This window comes from Psammomys obesus, unplaced genomic scaffold (genome assembly GCF_907164565.1).
Source record: "Psammomys obesus unplaced genomic scaffold, mPsaObe1.curated_primary_1811, whole genome shotgun sequence".
Lineage (NCBI taxonomy): Eukaryota > Metazoa > Chordata > Mammalia > Rodentia > Muridae > Psammomys > Psammomys obesus.
In genome coordinates this window covers 34,393,908-34,414,514 of record NW_026596046.1, presented here as the reverse complement: position 1 = coordinate 34,414,514, position 20,607 = coordinate 34,393,908, and the positions used below count along the sequence as shown (strand labels likewise).

General features: G+C 45.8%; 2 protein-coding genes across 2 annotated transcripts; both read right to left on the bottom strand.

The window, feature by feature from the left end:
* Positions 1 to 7,418: 7,418 nt before the first annotated feature.
* Positions 7,419 to 8,886, bottom strand: LOC129688655 (olfactory receptor 2AT4-like). Its single transcript, XM_055623607.1, has 2 exons — positions 8,534 to 8,886; positions 7,419 to 8,043 (listed from the first exon to the last, which is right to left on the bottom strand). Exons 1-2 carry the CDS (start codon positions 8,884 to 8,886, stop codon positions 7,419 to 7,421), a joined length of 978 nt encoding a protein of 325 aa, XP_055479582.1.
* Positions 8,887 to 18,471: 9,585 nt separating this feature from the next.
* On the bottom strand, positions 18,472 to 19,422 carry LOC129688447 (olfactory receptor 2AT4). Its single transcript, XM_055623270.1, has one exon. It carries the CDS (start codon positions 19,420 to 19,422, stop codon positions 18,472 to 18,474), a length of 951 nt encoding a protein of 316 aa, XP_055479245.1.
* Between the last annotated feature and the right edge of the window lie 1,185 nt (positions 19,423 to 20,607).

Here is a 20,607-nt window from a genome sequence, read left to right as displayed (position 1 = left end):
CACACACACACACACACACACACACACACACACACACACACACACACACAAACTAATAAGCCAAGTTTTTTTTTTTTAATGGGAATATTTACACAAAAAAAAAGGAAATGAAGCAGCTAAGAACAGGTTCTCGTCCACAGGGTGGCCACAGGGTGAGGGCTGAGAGCGAAGGGCTCTCCTGAAGCCAGCTATGGCTACCTGCAAGGTCTAAGCCCTACCTATTTTTTAATTTTATTTTTATTATATGGATTTTTTGAGACAGGGTTTCTCTGTGTAGCCTTGGCTGTCCTGGGCTCTCTTTATAGACCAGGCTGGCCTCTAACTCACAGAGATCTACCTGGCTCTGCCTCCTTGAGTACTGGAATTAAAGGCGTGCGCCACCATGCTCAGCATCCCTACCTATCAATTCAGAGTTTGGATGCAGCCGGGCATGGTGGTGCACGCCTTTGATCCCAGCAGGCAGATCTTTGTGAGTTAAATGGCCAGCCTGGTCTACAAAGCGAATCCAGGACAGCCGAGGATGCTGGGCCAGCCTTTACACCTTCTTGCTGTGACCTTCAGCATTGTTTATCTCATCTATCCAGTAAGTTTTGATGGCTAGATTTCTGAAGGATTTTCAGTTCAATGAACGGCCTTCCCTGTGTGTTTGGCAGAGGGGGGAGGGGGAGAGACGCCACACCACAAAGTTACAGTCTCCCTTCACTGTGCCACACCCACTGTAGCAGAGAAGTACGCAGACTTGGGACAAGCTACAAATGCCTGTTCGCCACTATCTCTGTGACCTCCAGCAAGCCACTTCTTTTGAGCCCATTTCCCTGTCTGTGTGACCTTGCAAGCCTTCATTTAGGTAGACGGTGCTTACACGGTGCTCACGAAGGCTGGACCCCATAAGCTCCTGCTTCCATCAGCCTTGTCTTTCTGTGGGGAAAACCCGGGTCCAGGCGGTTTGTATCCCACTGTTACCACACCTCCTCGCTCTCACCTGGTGGTGTACCTAACCCCAAGTCCCAAAGCTACTGCTCATTCTAGAGCCTTGGGGGCCCGCCTCTGTTTACAGCCAACACCAACAGGTCTGTGCTCCACAAGCCCCTGTTCTCCTCTTCACCTCTGCCACTCTCTGGCTCCTCCATCCCCTGCAGCACTCACCTGTCGGGTCTCTTCACACTGGTGTCTTCGGTGATTCTCCTCACCAGGCTTTGGTGGAAGCAACAGGCCGCGTCGGGCTGTGGCCCATTAATCCCTCAGCCTTCTCCTTTCAAGCGGGTCTCTTGGGTACTCTTCTTTTAAAACACGTCTCCCTTAGCTCCACCGAAGCATCTCCAAAGATCACTTCCTGCTATCTCCTACGTCATGTATATGATGGAGGTAGGATTTGTCCCTAGACTTTGTTGCTAATGAGGAGATCATCATCGATAGCACTCATGAGCCCAGAAGTTTACATTAATGATGTAACCTTTGTTCTTGTTCCCCCACCTCATGCTTACACCAGAGGAGACAGGAAGTAACGGCAGGGTACAAGAGCAGGTCTAAGTGAAGGGCACTGAGGCCCAGGGAGCGACATAACCTGCCTGTTTTAACAGCGATGGCTGAAGGCAGTTAGTTTCCTGACTCAGGGATCTATATTCCGCCTAGGGTCTAGACCACTATAGCAGGGTTGTGTATTGCTAGAGGAAGCCCTGGTCTATTAAATATTAAAGAGCCTCCTGTCTTGGTTTTCCGGCTTGCTGCTAACTTTCATTGTTGTTCGTAGGACTACTGATACGCCTTTCTGAGACGCCCCTGGTACCAGGAATAGTTCTCTTTGCTCTCACCACATGGCCACAACTGAGTTTTCTCTTTATGATTGAGAGCATTAGCAGTACCCTTCTTTGTCTGTTGAACATGAAGTATAAAGATCCCCAAAATCTGGGGAGGTGAGCTCAGCTTCCAGGCCAATGAATCATTGGAGTCCTGGAAGATGTATTCTATTCATTGTTTTTGTTTTTAACTTTTTATTGGTTCCTTGTGAATTTCCCATCATGCAGCTCAGTCTCACTCATCTCCCCACTCCTTTGTATCCACCCTCTGCCCTTGAAGCCTCCCCTCAGAACAAACAAACAAACAAACAAACAAACAAAACAACAACAACAGACTCTCATCATGGAAGCTGTCGTGTGGCACAGTGTGTCCTACAGTTTCACAGAGCTGGGTATCTATAGCGGCAGGAACAAGAAGCCAAGATCACATTTCAACCACACACAGGAAGCAAAGAAAGCAAGCAGGAAGCGGGGTGGGGGTAGAATCCCTCAAAGCCAGCCCCCAAGTAACACTTCCTCCAGCAAGGTTCCACGTCCTAAAAGTTCCATAACATCCCCAAAGAGCAGCACCAACAGGAGACCAAATCTTTAAATACTTGAGCCTGTGACGGACAAACACATATAATGCATTTATGGAATACACAGAAGGTGACACTGGGAAATGCATTGTGAGTAAGAGGGGTGAATACTGGGCCAAAGGTTTGGTGGGTGGGTTGCTGCCCCCTCCCTCTCCTGGAAGTCCTGCCTTGCTTTGAAGTGGCCACTTCAGTCTCCAGGTACCCCGCTACTAGGATTCTCAGCTAGAGTCACCCCCATATCCTCCCAGGGGCCTATTCTGTTGCAAGTCTCCACCTTGTGCTAGAGATGTTCCCCACTCAGTTTCCCTTCTCTCTCCAAGCCCTCTCACCTCTCACTGATGCTCTCCTCACATCTGACCCCACCCTTGCTCTCCTCCCCACACTCTCTCCCACCCAGTTCCCACACTTCATCCACTTCTGATGTCTATTCTATTTCCCCTTCTGAACCATAGTCAAGCATCTTCCCCTGGGCGCTCCGTGTTACTTAGCTTCTTTGAGTCTGTGGCTTGTAGTATGACTATCCTGTGCAATATAGCTAATAACCACTTATATGTGAGTACATTCCAACTGTGTCTTTCTGGATCTGGGTTACCTCACTCAGGATGATATGTTCTAATTCCATCCATTTGCCTGCAAATTTCTACACACAAGAAATGCAAGGATTAAAATGGAGCAGAGATTGAGGGAATGGCCCACCAACCTGGGACCTACCCCACAGCAGAGAGCCAACCCCTGGCACTATTAATGATACTCTGTTATGCTTGCAGACAAGAGTCTAGAATAACTGTCCTCTGAGTGGCTCCACCCAGCAGCAGATTGAAACAGATGCTGAGACCCACAGTCAAACATTAGGAAGAGCTTGGGGAGTCTTGTGGAAGAGTTGGGAGAAGGATAGAAGAACCTGGAGGGGACAAGAACTCCACAAGAAGGCCAACAGAGTCAACTAATCTAGGCCCATGGGGGCTTACAGAGACTGAGGCACCAACCAGAGAGTAGTCATGGACTAAACCTAGGACCCCAACACATATATAACTGATAGGCAGTTTGGTCTTCATGTGGGTTCCCTAGCAAATGGAGTGGGGCCTGAATCTGATACGGACTCAGTCGCCTACTTTTAGGTCACTGGGCTGCCTTGTCTGCACTCAGTGGAAGAGGATGTGCTTAGTCCTGATGTTACTTGATGTACAGGGGTGGGTTGGCGGGGGGGGGGCTCCCCTTTTCTGAGGAGAAGGGGAGGGGGAGAGGGGTAAGGGGAAAAGGGTGGAAGGAAAGAACGAAGGGAGGGGGCACATTTGGGATATAAAGTGAATAAATAAATATATTTTTAAAAAGAGGAAAGAATTCATGTTCAGAATAGATTTTTATTCTGCTAAAGAAAAACATCAACTCATGACGATAAAAGAGATCCAATATCATCCACAGCTGGTTTCCTTGACCAGTGGGTCCTTTACATCAAGGGCTCAATGTTGGTCCTTGTTGCTGGTATCTTGGGATCTTAGCAGAAGATGAGGCATATCAGCCTCAATGAAATCCTGTCCAGTCTCCACCAATGCCATTGTAGCACCCCTTCCTTTTTTAGGACTCTTTGGAACAAACGCTGGGATGTTCACAGGCTCTAAGTGGCCTTGTGATTTTTCCAGCTCTTGCTCTTTTTTATGAGACCTTGACTATCATGGACATACTTCAGTAAATAGTCACATGGGGTGAAGATACCTTCACAGTGTGTGTCTGTTTTAGATACCTACCACCTTAACTGACCTATTCATGCCCTTAGACTGGCATAGATTCATGGCTCTTTGGATTTTACTTTCAAGGTATAATGGACTTGGGTAGAAAGCAGAGACATTGCTGTAAGTTCTGCCCATTGCTAAGGCTCATTTGCTTGATAGTCTCCTTGAGGGCCCTCAGCAGCAGGGCAATGTTAGCTGATTCTGATGTATTTTGGAGAAATAGTTGTTGTTTTGGGCTTGAACTTTTTAATCCCTGAGGGAATTAATTATAAGGAGCAGAGGTTTTCTCATGAGACCATAGTTAAGAGTTGATGGAAAGATGTAAATGCCTGGGATACTGGATTGGAACTGCCTGCTCATGCAAGTTGTTCATGTCATCAAGGTTTATTTAAGCCTGGTGTGATACTGATTACTTCCACTTGGTGATGAGATACTTCTGTACAGGTCCAAAGTTACCTTTTGTGGGTTCAAATGATGATGGATCCTTTTATGTGTGTCCAGTTTTATGCTGTGTGTTCAGTTTATCAGTCAGCTCATAAAGAAGGACCAGGAGCCCATGTTCACAGTCTTCCTCAGTCAGGCATTCATTCTGATTGGGGCCAAGAACTATCATTCAAAACAAGAATAGAAAATGGGTCTTCTCTAAAATCCTAGGGCTGTGATTCTTCTATTAATAACGTGTGTTACCTCGAGAGACTTTTAAAGTTTGAGCTACGAGAGAGTAGCTTGTTTGAGATTAAATTTTCATTAAACTTTGCCCAAAAATGACCTTAAAAGACTGGATATACTGTATAAAACAATTGCTCAAATTCTCTGGAGTGCAGATCATGGCAGGGCTTGAAGGAAAAGAGGGACACTCAAAGTAGAGTCAATACTGGCCCTTTACTTGACACTCTTCTCCAAGGTGCAAGGTGGGAAAACAAAGTTCACTCAGAATTCCTCATCTCAAATTCTGAGATGAGGAGACACAGGTTGCGGTGTGGGTGCTTGAAGTTATTGGAAATTAGGAAACAAATTCCTGGAAAGGATATGATAGAGAAGCACCAAAACTGAAATATAAAGTCCTTTCAGAGTTTTGGCCAACTCTCAGGTTGAGAGGAGATGACTGAAGAACCCAGGAGAATGTGAGCCATACTTGGGGCTAGTAAGCAGAAATGTATTTTAAAAATAGAAAAAATTCACTGTTTGTGCTTCCTAAATTGGACCCGGGTTCAAATCCCAGCACCCACATGGCAGCTCACAACTGTCTGTAACTCCAGTTCCAGGGGATTTGACACACTCAAACCAATGCCCATAAAATAACATTAAATAAATTATTAAAAAAAATAGAAAAAATGAAATGGATATAGGACTAAGTACATTATTCTTGAATCACAGTGGAATTAAGATAGAAAACAAAAGATGGGTGGGGCAGGATTGCAAAATGTCCTATCTAAAACAGTTCTAAGTGATCCATATCCCTATTTTGAAATGTCAAGGAAAATTAAAAGTAAGTTGTGGTATGTGTGTGCGTGTGTATCCATGGACGTGCATGTTTGTGTAATATCTGTGCACATCTGTGTGCAGTTTTGAAGGCCAGAAGTCAAGGTCAGTTTTCTTCTTCTATCACATTTCACCTTGTGTTTTGAGACAGACTCTCTCGCTGTTTGATATATTTAAGTGCTCATCACCAATCCCAGGTTGCTTTCCTACAGAAAACAGTAAGTTTCCAGAAATGTCATAGTTTCATATTTTCCATTTCAGTCGAGTCTGATTCTTCTCCCAGAGACTCTCTCAGCCTGGAAGTCCCGCCTTTCCTCTCCTGCCTAGATATTGGTCTTCAGATTCTTATTAAGCCAATCAAAAGATGAGGAAAGAAGATTGTTTACAAAATATGACACAGCTGCTGAACCATCAGAATAAAAACACCAAAGTCCAGAAAGCGCTCAGCTCTCTGCTGGTGCAAAAGTAACAACTGAATACCACAGAGACACCTTCACACAATGCACAAAAAGATTATCCCAACAGCATGGACCGCATGAGCAAGCACACACACACACACATAAACACACACATACATACCTGCCTACACGCTTGCACCCATATGACATGGACATACACACACACAAACACACCACACAAAAACACAAAGATCAGTCACTGACTAGAGGAATCCACTTGTTAATCACATGTCTGAAAAGGGACTTCTACTTAGCATATATAGTAAAGTTTTAATATTTAACATGAAAACAGGAAACCCAAAAGTTCTGAAGAGACCTCACCAACCAGGATCAGCAGATGGAAAATGAGCATGTGAAAAAGATCAGTCTCTTAATAACATTACCATGTAGCTCTGGCTAACCTTGAGTTTGTGGAGATCTGGTGCCTGCCTGTGCCTCGTGTGTGCTGGGATTAAAGACCATCGGACCGAGCCACAAAGTCTCCTCTTTGATAATTCTCAAAAAAATTTATACCTAGCAAATGTAGTCTATGCTTACTTCAATGATAAGAATGGTGTAGAAACTAAATTTGATACTACATGTACCAAGAGAGTCTCAGCAATGTTTGTGCCATTAGCACCCCTGGCTAGAGAGCTTTCAAAGCTACAACAGTTGTAAGAATGGCTGAGGTTAAAGAACACCAACAACTCATTGCTAGCGAGCATGCACGCTCAGAGAGCCCCTCTGAAGGCAGTCAACCAGCTTCCCCTTAAGCCAAATGCTCACGATATAAGCAATGTCACCGCGCCCCTGGTGACTAGGGCAGACTGGTATCACTTGTACTCTGGTATACCAGATGAGATGAAAGCATCGCCTACATAAACCTCTTCTCCAACGATTACGCACATGTCCACAGGTGAGAAAACTACGCGTCAAAGAACCTAAGACAAAACAGCCACGACTCCTAAATCAGTAAACTTCATGCTTACATCAATTTCAAGTTTACATCCAAATTATAAAGTTTCATACACAATCTAGCCCTTCAGAAAGATATGCACTGCAGACACCTGGCACCACCGGATAAATTCCTTTCATCTATGCCTATTGTCAGGATGTGCATCAGTGTTGGTTTGGCTTTTCTTCCCAACACCCTACCCCTTTCTTCTCATTGGTTTATAAGTTAAAGGGAGGATTTTCCCCAAAAAAATTTTTTTAAAAAGCTACCTCTTTTCTTAGAAAAATACACCTGCAGTTTGTTCTTATTCAACATGTCCTAGAGATGACACCATATCAGAACTTAGAGAATATCATCATCCATCAATTTAGACATTCAACAATATTTAATGAGTTTCTACTCTGTGTTAGGCACCCTTGGTTAGTGTCCTGGGGCTAGAACTAACTTGATTTAAAGGTTAGTATCCTTATCAAAGCCTGAGTCTTGATATATATGATTTTAGTGATGGCTGCCTTGACATCCTTGCTCCTCAGGGTGTAGATGAGAGGATTGAGGACAGGTGTGAGGCTAGCATATGCCACATTGCCCATGATGTGGAAGTCCAGCAGGTCAGTCCTGTAGGCCACATAGGCTATGGCAATGAATGAGTAGTAGGTGCCCACTACCAGGAGGTGGGAGCTGCAGGTGGAGAAGGCTTTGGAACGCCCTTCCTTGGAGTTGATACGAAGCACTGAGGCCAGGATACGGGCATAGGAGAGAAGCACCAGGAGGAGGGGGAGGAAGGACACCACCATGGCGATGCAGAAGCCCATCAGGGTCTGGGGACTGGTGTCTGAGCAGGAGGCCTGGACCAGAGCCAGGTGGTCACAGAAGCAGTGGCAGATGTAGGGGATGTTATTATATACCATCTGGGAGGTCTGTGTCACTGCTGGGACCGGCAGGAGGAGGGCGGTGATCCAGGCACTGGCTGCTAGGGCAGTGTTGGTCTGTGGGGTCATGTGGACAGGGTAGTGCAGAGGACGGCAGATAGCCACGTAGCGGTCATAGGCCATGACCACCAGGATGGAGAATGTTGTTCCAAGTTCACGAGACCCCAAAAGACCACTGACCACACCAGGAGTCAGAAATCATATGCAAAAGCAAAGAGCCTTTATTAACGGGCTTAAGCTTGGACTCCCAGCATGAACTGACACAGCAGTCAGAGGCTAGGACCTCTGAGTCTAAAAAGAAGCGATGTTTTATAGGGTTTTTAGCAAGGGGATGGCCTTCCAGACTTGGCAGTTACAGGATTGGGTGACATTTAGCAAGAGCAGGCTCGTTACATAGTGATTGGTTAGAGGCAAGCTGTAACCATCTGGAGTAACTATTTTGGTAACCATAATGACAACATATAATTGTTTTAGTAACCATAATGAAAATGGTCATTTTGACCTGTTTTCTGATCAGCTGGTTTCAGGGTTGACACATTTTGTGGTCATTCTCAGAAATGTTGTGGCTTTCTACGTTTTTCTGAAGCGGGGGTGAGTTTTAGGTCACATACAATATGGAGGACAGTAACAAAATGGAGTCTGTTATGTTCAGGAACAAATACATCTGCAGGAAGCAGGCAGGGAAACTGAGGAAGTGGTCCTCGAGCAGGAATAGGGACAGCATCTTAGGGACGGTGGTTGTGGTGAAAAGGATGTCCAGAGCTGAGAGGTTGATTAGGAAGAAGTACATGGGCTTGTGCAGGCTGGGCTCTGTCACCACAGCCACCAGGATCAGGGTGTTTCCCAGCAGGATGAGCAGGTAGAGGAGGAGAAAGATGAAGAAGACAGGAAGGAAGAGGGATTTTTGCAGAGAGGGAATGCCTGTGAGGTAGAAGATAGTCTGAGAGTCCCCTGACCCATAACAGGCTACTTTCTCCATGGTGGGTCAAAGCTGGATGCTCAGGAGGTTCCCATGTCCATAAGACCCATATGGCTCAGAACGACCATAAATTCTGGTATGAGAATCACATAACAACCATATCATTGTTTAATTAATACAAACAATTCATTTACTACCATTTCTAGAGGAAGTTCAGTGGGATTGGTCCTATTCCAAGTTCTTCATCTCAGGTATGTCTTTAGCTCAGTGGGTAGAGGCCTGGCCTGGTACACTGAAGATTGCTCTACTCCCTAGCATGTCCTGAACCTGGCCAGCTAAACAGAGCAGGAGGATCAGGAGCTAAAAATCTTCCCCAAATTCTTTGTCTGGTACCAAAATATACTCTTTGCTTTTTAAAATCAAGTATAGACAACACATCTGCACCACTAAGTCCATGTGATGTTTGCTGAGGAGACAGTAGGCATAGTCTACTCTTCTGAAATCCTAATGGTAAAGACAGACATTACCCAGCCTGTCACATGACCGCCTCGTTGAATTATGGGAGAGCTTTGGGTGCTTGTATTCTTTGTGTATTATATGATCTTATGCAAGGGGAGGGTGTCAGAGCCCCTAATCAAGGACTCTATTTTTTTTTTTCTGTTTTGAGAATACCTCAAGATTTTAAAAAGCATGATACCTTTGTCACCATCCAGGTAGGGAAACCAGATGTCTCTGAGGTTTGCCTCCCATCATAGTTACTAACTGGGGACTTTCTTCCTTGTTTGCCTGGCTCAGTGTTCTGCTCTCTGCCTCTACGTTGAAACATCTGCTTTCTGCCTCTGGGATGTCTGTATCTTGGCTCTAATTTGGGGGCAGGGGTTTGCTCTGTTGCTGTGACAGGGCAAGGGGGACACTGAAAATCCTCCAAATGTGAAGAATCATTCTCGAGCGGGGTCCTGATTGACTGTCCTGTCTCACAATTCCTCAGTGAGAAAGAAACATCTAAGCAGGTCCACTAAAGGCTATTTCAGCTCAGCAGGTTCTCTGATTGAACACACCCACTGCCGAGAAGAACTCCTGGGACATTGCTCAGGGGTGCCATGGTACCCTGGGATGGGTTGTGGGGTACTGGCACATAAAGTGATTCCAAGTAAAAAGAATCTTTTCAAAGAAATCAGAAGCCTATATTTCAGTCCACAAATCTGGAGGCTCTGAGATGAAGAGAAATAATGACTTAGTCTCAGCTTTGGGTTCATCCCTTGGACGAAATAGCTATTGCCGCATCCTTAATTCCATTGATTCGTGAGTACAGTCTCCTTACTTGCTTTTGAGCAACCTAATTTCCCATTCTTCTAAGGAAATGTCTCTCATGCTTAACTTACTAATGCAATAACTGGAAAGTTTTTTTTTTTTTTTAATTTCAGCTCCCTACATAGGGAAATGACTGTGCACAGGACAGAGGTTTTCCAGATGCCACTGTTAGCTAGCTGCTTCTGCAGGATGTCTCGGCCACGCCTTTGGTTCCTGGGAAAAGACTCTTTCACCCACCAGTCTTTTCCAGCAAACCTAGAAGGTCAAATTTCCAAGGGAAAAATATTATGGCAAAGGTTTCCCTCTCTATTTTAATTGATAATACCAGATAAAACTAAAAGTTGTTTTTTATTGGTGTTGTTTTTGTTTTTTTTTCTTCTGGTCTTTGAGGGCTCAGTGAGGCCGGGGTTGTTTTCATCAGAAGTACATGCTAGGACTGAGCAGTGCTGCTCTGTGCTTAGACCAGCAGGCTCTGCCCCGAGAACATCTTCCTGGCAGTGGCCACCTAGGTACCAGTTCCAGCATTGGTGGGAAAGGAAGAGAGATGCAGGAGTCACCTGAATGTGCAACCTAACCTAGTCACCATCTCCTCTCATCACACAGCACTGACTGGTAGAAGCCATCCCTCTGCAAAACAAAGGGCCTGAGTGTAAGGGAATGGCAGGGCATGTCCACAGCCACGGAGAGTGATGGTCCAGAGCAGAGGGTCTTTTAGAAGCCAGCCTCAAAGGGCTACGGTATGTACCTGTCAATCAAGAGAGCTCAGCCACTCTCAGGCAAAGACTTGGGGCTTTGCACCTTGTTTTGCTCATTTGTACAGTGACGGCTGTGAGGTAAAGGTCTCTGAAGGGTTTCAAGTTCAAAGAGACACCTTCTGAGTGTCCCTTGTGTGTTTGGCAAAGGAGGGGCTTCAGGATAGATGTCCCACGATCCATGTTCTAAGTGGCAGAGAGCCTCTTCCCTTCGCAAAGCGCTGGCCTTTTAAGAGTCAAGAACGTGAACTAGGGAGACAGAAAACTGGTTTGCACGCATATGAATTCCTGTTGCAACCTCCATGTGTGTGACTTTCAAGTCACTTCACATTCAGAACCTTGGTTTTCTCATCTGCAACCTTGAAAGGTTTTGTTTTATTTTTCTAGAGAGACTGCTCAAAAAGACAGGGCTTACTGAGACTAAACCACGTCAAAGCTCAGAATTTGCTGGAGTTTCCCTTGACTCCAGCTGTTGTTATCTGCCTTGTTTTCCTGTGGGAAGGGCTGGGCTCAGATGGTCTGAACCTTACCTGTGGGCACACCTCCTTGCCTTCACCCGGCAGTGTATTTAGCCTAGGATCCCACAGCGTGTGTGCATTGATTGATCCTGGATCCTGGGACCTTTCCTCTTTTTATACTCCATCTTTCTGGCCCAAGTCTATAGTCCCTGGACCTGGTGCATGTCTCTCTACTTTACCACTCTCTACATCTCTTTGGCTTCTCCATCCTTAGCAATGCTCACCTGTTGGATCTTGCCCCTAGTGATGTCTGCTGTGTTTCTCCACACCAGGCCTCAGTAGAAGTAGCAGGCTGGGATGAGCTTGAGCTCATTAAAACCTCAGCCCTCTCCTTCCAGCCAAGTCTCTTGGGTACCTTTATTCAATATGCCTCTTCCCTTATACTATACCCCATACTCCCAGGAAATCACTTGCTGGTGTCTCCTACAGCATTCATCTCAGGGAGGCAAGATTTGCCCCTGGGCTTTGTTAATAATGGGAAGATTGTCACTAACAACCCTCAAGGGCCCAGAATTTTACACTAATGATTTAAGTATATATAACCTTTGTTCTCATTATCTTTTCTGTTCCTCACAACAGAAGAGATGAGAAGTAACAATAGGGCACAGCAGGAAGTTCAAAGGAACAATGAGACTTAGGGGATAAAACAACTTGTTCATTTTAGCAGTGATGGATGGAGGAAGGGTTAATTTTCTGACCCAAAGCTGTTTCTTTCCTACTGCTCAAGAGCGAGTGACCTGGGGCTGTTCAATAGGAACTCCCTCCTTCCTGGGTTTGCTGGCTCTCCATTAACTTTCATCATAGCCCTAGGAATAGGAATATGCCTTCCAGATAAGCCTCCGGTTCCAGAAATTGTTCCACTTCCTCTGTATTTTTTCTTCTGGGCAAGCTGTATTAGTTGTGTCTTCCTTAGTTTATAGATTCAGTGGCCCGGGATCTCCAGACTGCACATGATAATCCCAGCTTCCAGGCCAGTGAAATTACTGTTCTGATCTTGGGAGATGTGTGCATTCTTAGGACCTATGGTTTAGAGACACAGAATCTAAATCTGAGGGGGAGGGAGGAAATATTTGGTTCTCAGGGCTAGAGAGAGAGACCCGCCTAGCTCACATCCTAGACCTGTCTACTCTGCATGGACTAGAAACTGCATGTTTATTGGCTGCTTGTTAACAGTATAGATTTTAACTTACCAGGCGGCACGAGTACCCCCTTCCAGCTATGGTCAACCAGCCAGCACCCAGGCTGAGTCTTCAGTCTGTTTTTGCTCCCTTCCTTGTAAGTGATGGGCTGCATTGTAAGATCTGTGACTCTCGAGTGGCTGAGACTTGCTGCCTCACCTCTTTTGCTATGAATTGTGTGGCTTCGTCAAAAGCAAGGTTATGCAGGTATCATTATGATGAGTAAATGATTATGGCTCGCACAGGAAATATTTCCAGAAGGCTTGGCTGCCAGTCAGTGTGATTTGGAGGAGCGATTGGATCATGACGGCTCCCACCTCCTCGGTGGATTTATTTATCAGTAGAGTCATAATTTGACGTGACTTGGGAAGCGATGTGAGCTGGGAGGTGGGGCCTAATTTCAGACGGTAAACCATGGGAGGCATGTCCTGTAGGGGTTTGGCTTGCTTCTGTTCATGTCCACCATGAGGTGACTGGCTTTGCTGTGCGCAACACAAGCCCGTGGAAACCACGCCAAACAATCACGGCATAAGCCCTCTAAAGCTGCAAGCCAAACTGACGTTTAGGCTGGCTCTGCCAGTCATTCTGTCATGGCCATGAGAAGTGACGAAGACTTAGGGCACGGATTCGGGCACAGGAGACAGTGGCAGATACCCTGTGGGCAAGAAGGGCTAACTTATATCCAGACGGGCTTCCATTCTGGAAAGATAGACAGTGCCCCTTCCTGATGAAAGAGGTCCAGCACCATCCTCTGCTGACTGACTTCCTTGAGTGCTGGCCACTCACATCCTGTGTGTAGGGGCGGCCTTTGTAGTTGCCATTTGGGGCTCTCAGCAAAAGAAGAACCAGATCAGCCTTGGTAGACCCAGGTTCAGCCTCTCTCCTTATCACTGGAGCCTCTTATTCATGACTCTTTCATACGAATATTTCATGAATGTAGTTTAGTCATTATATCTCCCATTATTCTCTCTTATCCCCCCACTAGCACTGAACCCTTTCTTTTCCCTCAACAAGCCCACCTCTTACTTTCATATCTTTTTTCTTTTGTTTTCTGTTTTGTTTGTTGTTGTTTTGTGATCCACTGAGTTTAACTAGGGTTGTTTGCATGAGCATAGGTGTCATCAATCTCTTATGTAAAACTGAGATGTTGGCAAAGTATCAAACCTTTAACCCTTCAGGGCCAGGGTCACCTTGCAGACTCCATTCTGCCACTCCTGTTTATGGTGACCTTTTCTACCATGGGAATCCTTTAGAAGTCACATGGGATGGAGCAGGCACCCCCCAGTTCTCACCCTGGAAGTCCTCACCCCAGAAAGCTTAGCTCCCAAGGAACCTTACCTGCCTAAGCCTGCCTCCTGCTCAGTTCCTTGCTGCTTCTTACCCAAGCAGAGGAAGCCAGCCTCTTGTGTGTTTCCCAATAAATCTCTTGTGTGAGGTTTTTTGTGCAGTGTGGCTTTGTGGTATTCAGAGGAAGATCCTTTGTGAGCGTGAGACGCTGGCTAGAACATTAACTCTTGTGCATTAAGTAAGATATCTGTAAAAGAAAAACAGTGAGGGGCTTTTAAGTCTCCCCAGATAAACTTTTTTTTTTTTAACCCACACATAGCATGGTTAAATAGCCTCAGCTGTTATCAGTGAAGATCAAAGAATGGATTGGTAGCATGAAGATAATTGACTGGGTTGTGTCTACCTCTCTTCTAGGAATGGAAAGGTTCATGTTTGGGATGCACATTGATGGATTTGTTTATGAAGGCAGTTTACATGGTTTAAACATTGGAAGTTGAGTAATAGTCTGTGGTTTGTGGCTTTAATTGTGAAATGGTGAACGCATAGAATCAAGATTCTTTTTTTCTCAATCATTTATTCAGTTTATTTTGTTGAGTGTACAGTGGAAGAGGACAAATAGGCTGGGAGGTAGGTAGAGAAGCACTTCTGGGTCAAGAGGAAGGGTGGTCTTCCTATGCTGTCAAGATGAAGCTTTTTTATTTTGTATCTGTGCCTTGGGAAGTAGGACAGTCAGTCTGTCTGGATGGGCTGAGGTGTAGTCCTCTGGCTTTATCAAGAAGAACCCTTCTTCTGACTGCTATTCTGGCCTCCCTCATGATTTTCCAAGGTGGTCGGGAACCCGTTAACTCCAACACTAGGTGAGCTTGAGGCCTGTCTGGTCTTCTTAGCAAGTTATGTTTTCAGGACAGCCAGGAAGTGCTTCTACATTGTACGGGAAGATATCTTTGGTGGCTCTATGCTCTTTGAGAGGCCTGCCCACTCCTTCCATGAGCCTTTGCTTGACCATGAAGGACCAGATGCTGCTGGACTCTTCTTCCAGATGACTAACCAGTGACAATCTTTGATGACATCTGTGGATAACCAGAATCAAGGTTCTTAACCTAAAGCCAATAGCAACCAACACAGGTGTTACCTCTCTGACCTCAGGCCTACTTCAGAATTGACTATGAAAGGTTTTCCCCTTAATACAGGTGTTACAGCTCTAGGCGAAAGTGACTTGGGCCGTCTGGAACCAAGGAATATTGCAAAGTCACACCGTACAACATGGCCAAAACTCATCTACATCAGCACTGAAATAAGCCTTAAAGATGGGAAAGTTGCTGAAACAGAAGCGCTGGCTTTTGGGATTTGTTTTGACATTAACCGGAAACAGTGAAATGGCAAATGTCATCCAGTGACTACCACCGTCCATTAAGTGTGGGTGGGGCTGCAGCTCTGAGCTCCAAATAGTGCTCAGTGCTTTGGCCTTAGCATACCAGCAGGTCTTCAAGATGTCTCCTGGAAGAGGAGTCGCTGAGGGTGTGAACTTCCCAGGCTTTCACAACAGATCATTTCCCCCCTCTTCATAGTCTTCAGATGATGCTGTTTAGCAGTCTCTGGTGGTGCAGCTAACCTTCCACTTCAGCCCCACGGCATGCTGGAATTCAATTCTCTTCTTAAGTTTCTTTCATTGTTCTCTCTCTCTCTCTCTCTCTCTCTCTCTCTCTCTCTCTCTCTCTCACTCTCTTTTCCCCAAAGCCTGTAATCCCAGCCTTGGAGGTGCAGACCAGAGATCAGGAATTCAAGACCAGCCTGGGCTACCTCATGAGAACTAGATTTTTAAAAAGGGAGTTTTCTTTTGGAAGCTGGCTACTCATTATGTCAATGATTTCTTTATCTTCATCTTTACCCATCTAAACAGCCTCTTCTAACATTATCTTTTGCTTCATTCTCCACTTCAGAGTCATCCAGGTATCCAGAGATGACCCGGTGGCCCCCATGGCAGACTGTCTTCATCATCTTCCTCATGACCACAGCCAGGCCTGGCCCACGGCTGGCTTCCTCTCCTCCAGCATCGGATGGTTCCAGGTGCCAGCTATCTGATGCCACATTACCCTGCACAGGAAACTTCACACATGAGATTTACTGCGAAAGACACAAAACAGTGGCTGCCTCGGTTTGGGTGAGAAGCAGCAAAACGCTGAACAGGAGGCAGGCTTTATATAGGGTTTCTTGGGGGCAAAGATTTCCGGGGTGGGAATTTCTAGAGTGGGGATTGGTGGAATTTCAACTCTTGAGCTTAGGCGGGCTCAGGGATTGGTGGGGTTTTTCGAGCTCACGAATTGATGGGTTTTCAAACCCAGAGGTGGGTTTGGATCCTTTACCCTACACAAGCTGCCAGGGTCTCCATGGGGAGGAAGCGCACTAAAGAAGACATGAAGACTACAAGGCTTGTCTGCAGGCCAGCTCCTCGGCTCACGCTACTTCTGAATTCAGTGTTCTGGCTTCTGGGGATCTTCTTTAGAAGTGTAGTATGCCAGGTCATGCCTGCGTTTTCTCTTGCAACTACTGCCCATTCTGATAGCTCACCACTGTAAGCTCTTGTCTAGACCTCGTGTTTCTCCCTGTTCTTTCAAATGCCCTAAATATCCCAACGACACCATTAGCCCTTGCTAATAGCCTGGCATGGGCCCACATCTCTTTGGACTTCACTTTTTAGGGGACTAAATTTAGATGAAAAAAATCAGAGACCCTCTCATAGAATTTGTCCACTGATAGCATTCATTTCTTTGTTCCTCTCCAGAAATCCGCCTGCATGGGCTTGCAATGTGGTCTTGTTCACTTTTTAAAAGCCTCAGTATATTTTTATTTTATTTTATCTTTTTTGTTTTTTTTTTTTTTGAAACAGAGTTTTTCTTTGTAGCCTTGGCTGTCCTGGAAATTGCTATGTTGACCAGGCTGGTCTAGAACTCACAGAGATACAGAGATCCACCTGCCTCAGCCTCCTAAGTCCTAGGATTAAAGGCATACACACCTAACCACCTGGCAAGCCTCAACATATTTTAAAGAAAGATTTATAATTCCTTTCTTGAGGCCCACCCCCGCCAAGATTCTAGAACTTTTCCAATAAGGCCATATTTAAAGTTGGTTGAAAACTATGAATGCCATGAGACTGGATATCACTGAAGTGTGATCTGCCTGCTCCTGCAGCTTACGCCTTCTGGGTCTGTTTGAGTCTCGTATGACACCCTACTTGAGCATGTGATGCTTTTGTACAGGCTGCATTTTATATTTTGTGTGTTCATATTGGTAACGAAATCGTGGGCCATAGCTGCAAGCCTATTAGATTTCAATTTGAAATATGTCCCACAGCTTGTGTGTGACTTCTTGGCTCCTAGCTAATGTTGGTTTTGGGAAGTTCTAGAAATTTTCTGTTTGGAGGAGGTAGGTCATTGGAGGCGTATCTTGTCTTGAGCCTTTCATGCTTCTCCTGCTTAGCTTCCTGTCTGCTAAGAGGTAGGCAGCCTAGCCTCCTTCTCCTCAGGTTCCCACTGCTGTGCTCTTCTGGAGCCAAGTAGCCATGGAGTGAGCCTTTGAAATCATAAGGAGGAGAAATCTGTCCTTCGTGCTGTTTCTTGGGTGTTTTGATCACAGTTATAAGAAAAATAACTAATACAAATGTAGAGTTTTGCTTTACCTAAATATGACAACATGGTTTTTAAGCCTTTGGGACAGATTGGTGGGAGAAATTTGAAGAGTTTGGAGAAGTGGATTAGAGAAACCATTGCATGTCAGCAGCTAATCTTGGTGGGGGATTCCTGTTCTTCTGCTGAGCTACAGTCCCAGTAATGTCTTTTCTCTTAGATTTTTCTGATAGGGTATCTCTTGCCATGCAAAAAATTTTGAATCTTTGTGTGTATGTGATCTGTGGCATTTCTGTGTTTCTAAGTATGATTGTGGGCACAGACATTCCATGGCACACCTGGGGAGGGCAGAGGACCCTGTGACATGTCAGTCCTCACCTTCCACCTTGAGATGAGAGTGTTTGTTCACTGTGGGTGTCCTGCTATAGGCTAGATGGCCAGAGGGATCCTGCTGCCTCCACATCCCATCTCACTGCAGGAGCACTGAGATTGCAGGTGGATGTGACCACATCTGGATTCCTGTGGATTCTGGGGACCTGAACCCACATCTTCATGATTGAACAGCAAGTGCTTTACACACTGGGCCAACTCGCTAGCCTCCAATTTTTCAAATATACTTTGCTTATACATATTTTTTTCTTGCCATGCTGTTTTTTGTTTTTTTACTTTAGTAAATGTTTTTTAATTACCCAGTGGTGAAATTTTTAGACAACCACAGATTCTTATAAAAAATAAAGGCTAACATTATCTCATTGCAGAAAGGAAAAAGCCATGAACCAAGTTATAAAGATTGAAGAGAGGGCTGTTCGCTTAAGTGAATTTTTATTGTACAACATCACCTTCATTAATTTGGCCATTACGTAGTATTTATTGAGTTTCCACTCTGTGCACTAGACCACTGAGTCTTCTTCTCTGAGCTGAACATTGCTAGTTGGAGCCCTAAAGGCAGAGTTAGCTGCATTAAGAGGTCAAACATTCATGCCACACTTTTGAGATAAACAATTTTAGTGATGGCTGCTTTGACATCCTTGTTCCTCAGGGTGTAGATGAGGGGATTGAGGATTGGTGTGAGGATAGAATATACCACGTTACCCATGATGTGGAAGTCCAGCGGCAGGTCAGCCCTGTAGGCCACATAGGCTATGGCAATGGATGAGTAGTAGGTGCCCACTACCAGGAGGTGGGAGCTGCAGGTGGAGAAGGCTTTGGAACGCCCTTCCTTGGAGTTGATACGAAGCACTGAGGCCAGGATGCGGGCATAGGAGAGAAGCACCAGGAGGAGGGGGAGGAAGGATACCACCATGGCAATGCAGAAGCCCATGAGGGTCTGGGGACTGGTGTCTGAGCAGGAGGCCTGGACCAGAGCCAGGTGGTCACAGAAACAGTGGTAGATGTAGGCGATGTTATTATATACCATCTGAGAGGTCTTCACCACTGCTGGGACTGGCAGGAGGAGGGCGGTGATCCAGGCACTGGCTGCCAGGGCAGTGTTGGTCTGTGGGGTCATGTGGACAGGGTAGTGCAGAGGACGGCAGATAGCCACATAGCGGTCATAGGCCATGACCACCAGGATGAAGGCTTCTGAACATGTAAAGCTTTGGAAGAGATACATCTGCAGTAAGCAGGAAGAAAAACTGAGGAAGCGGTCCTCGAGCAGGAATAGGGACAGCATCTTAGGGACAGTGGTTGTGGTGAAAAGGATGTCCAGTGCTGAGAGATTGATTAGGAAGAAGTACATGGGCTTGTGCAGGCTGGGCTCTGTCACCACAGCCACCATGATCAGGGTGTTTCCCAGCAGGATGAGCAGGTAGAACAAAAGGAACAGGGAGAATACAGGAAGGTAGAAGGGCTCTGGCAGAGAGGGGATGCCCACTAGGTAGAAGACGGTAGAGCCATCGACTGATCCATTGCAGCTTGTAGCCTCCATAGGGGAACAGGACTGGAGGTCTGGGTCATGGGCTGCTGGGACATCTGAAAATCAGAGAAACAAAGAATTCTATCATAATAACCCCATAGTGTTTGTTCTGAATCAACCTGAGCACAGTTGTTTCTAGCCAGCTCCAGAGGACTGATGGTAGGCCGAGCCCTGGCTCTGCCAAACACTGATGAAGAGTCTGCCAAACAGAAGGTGGGCGACAAAGCAAATGAAGACCCATATCCCAGGCTCTCCCGTGGGAAAATCAGAAGTAATGTTTGGTGGTCAGACACCATCACAGAATGCTTTGGAAAGCTTCCCTCCAGGCCTTATCTCAGACTCCACTCCGTGATTTAGGTTTTTGGATCTCTGACAGCAAGCTCCTCAAACCATGCCCTACTTTTGCACTCACTGAAAGCAGCTTCGGAAGGACAGCTTTGTCAGAGGTTCCCAGTAGCGCATTGCAGTTTACACATTCATCAGGCCTCCTCCTTGCGTGTGGTCCTCGACCAGGGACTCTTTTGGTTACATGCGAGCTGGGTATCTGAGCCTTTGCTTCTTGGTAGGGTACAGTAGGCCAAACAACTAGGAAAACCTGGATAAGTGACATGGATCATCATTTTGTTGAGATCAGGTCTCATGTAGCCTGGCCTGGCTTTGCATTCACGGTGGAGCAGAGGCTGACCTTCTCCTGATCCTCCTGCCCTGGTGTACCAAGTGCTGAGATTACAGGCCTGCACCACCACATTCTAGAAATTAAAGCGGAGAAGCACGGATGCAATATGGATGGAATGAATTGGACTTCCACAGGCCTTAAGACCTTCTGGAGTAAATATAAAATTACTGACATTTTCCCCCCTCAGAGAGTATTTGATTTGGTGACCGTCATGGGGCTGGCTTGAATTAAGCAGGGGAACTTGGGCATGAGAGAAACCAGCAAGCTTGTGTCAATCAGTAAAGGCTTATAATATAGATTAAACACTTAAGGCACTCTGAATGGGTAAGCCTTTCCCATAAGTCACATGAATCCTGGGACTGTGCAAAGGAGGTTGGAGGGCTAAACTTGAGTCAGATCTCCCAGGAGCCATTGGTACATAAAAGGCCAAAGGAGAGGGCTTGCCTCACACATACACTGCTCTGCTCTTAGCATTTCGCAAAGATTTGAAGCTGTGTGTATGTGGGAAAGGAGGGTATGGC

Coding starts and splice junctions, on each gene's coding strand:
- LOC129688447 (XM_055623270.1), bottom strand. CDS start 19,422: ATGGAGGCTACAAGCTGCAATGGATCAGTCGATGGCTCTACCGTCTTC.
- LOC129688655 (XM_055623607.1), bottom strand. CDS start 8,886: ATGGAGAAAGTAGCCTGTTATGGGTCAGGGGACTCTCAGACTATCTTC. Junction 8,044..8,533: donor ATAACAGACTCCATTTTGTT/ACTGTCCTCCAT, acceptor AACAACATTCTC/CATCCTGGTGGTCATGGCCT.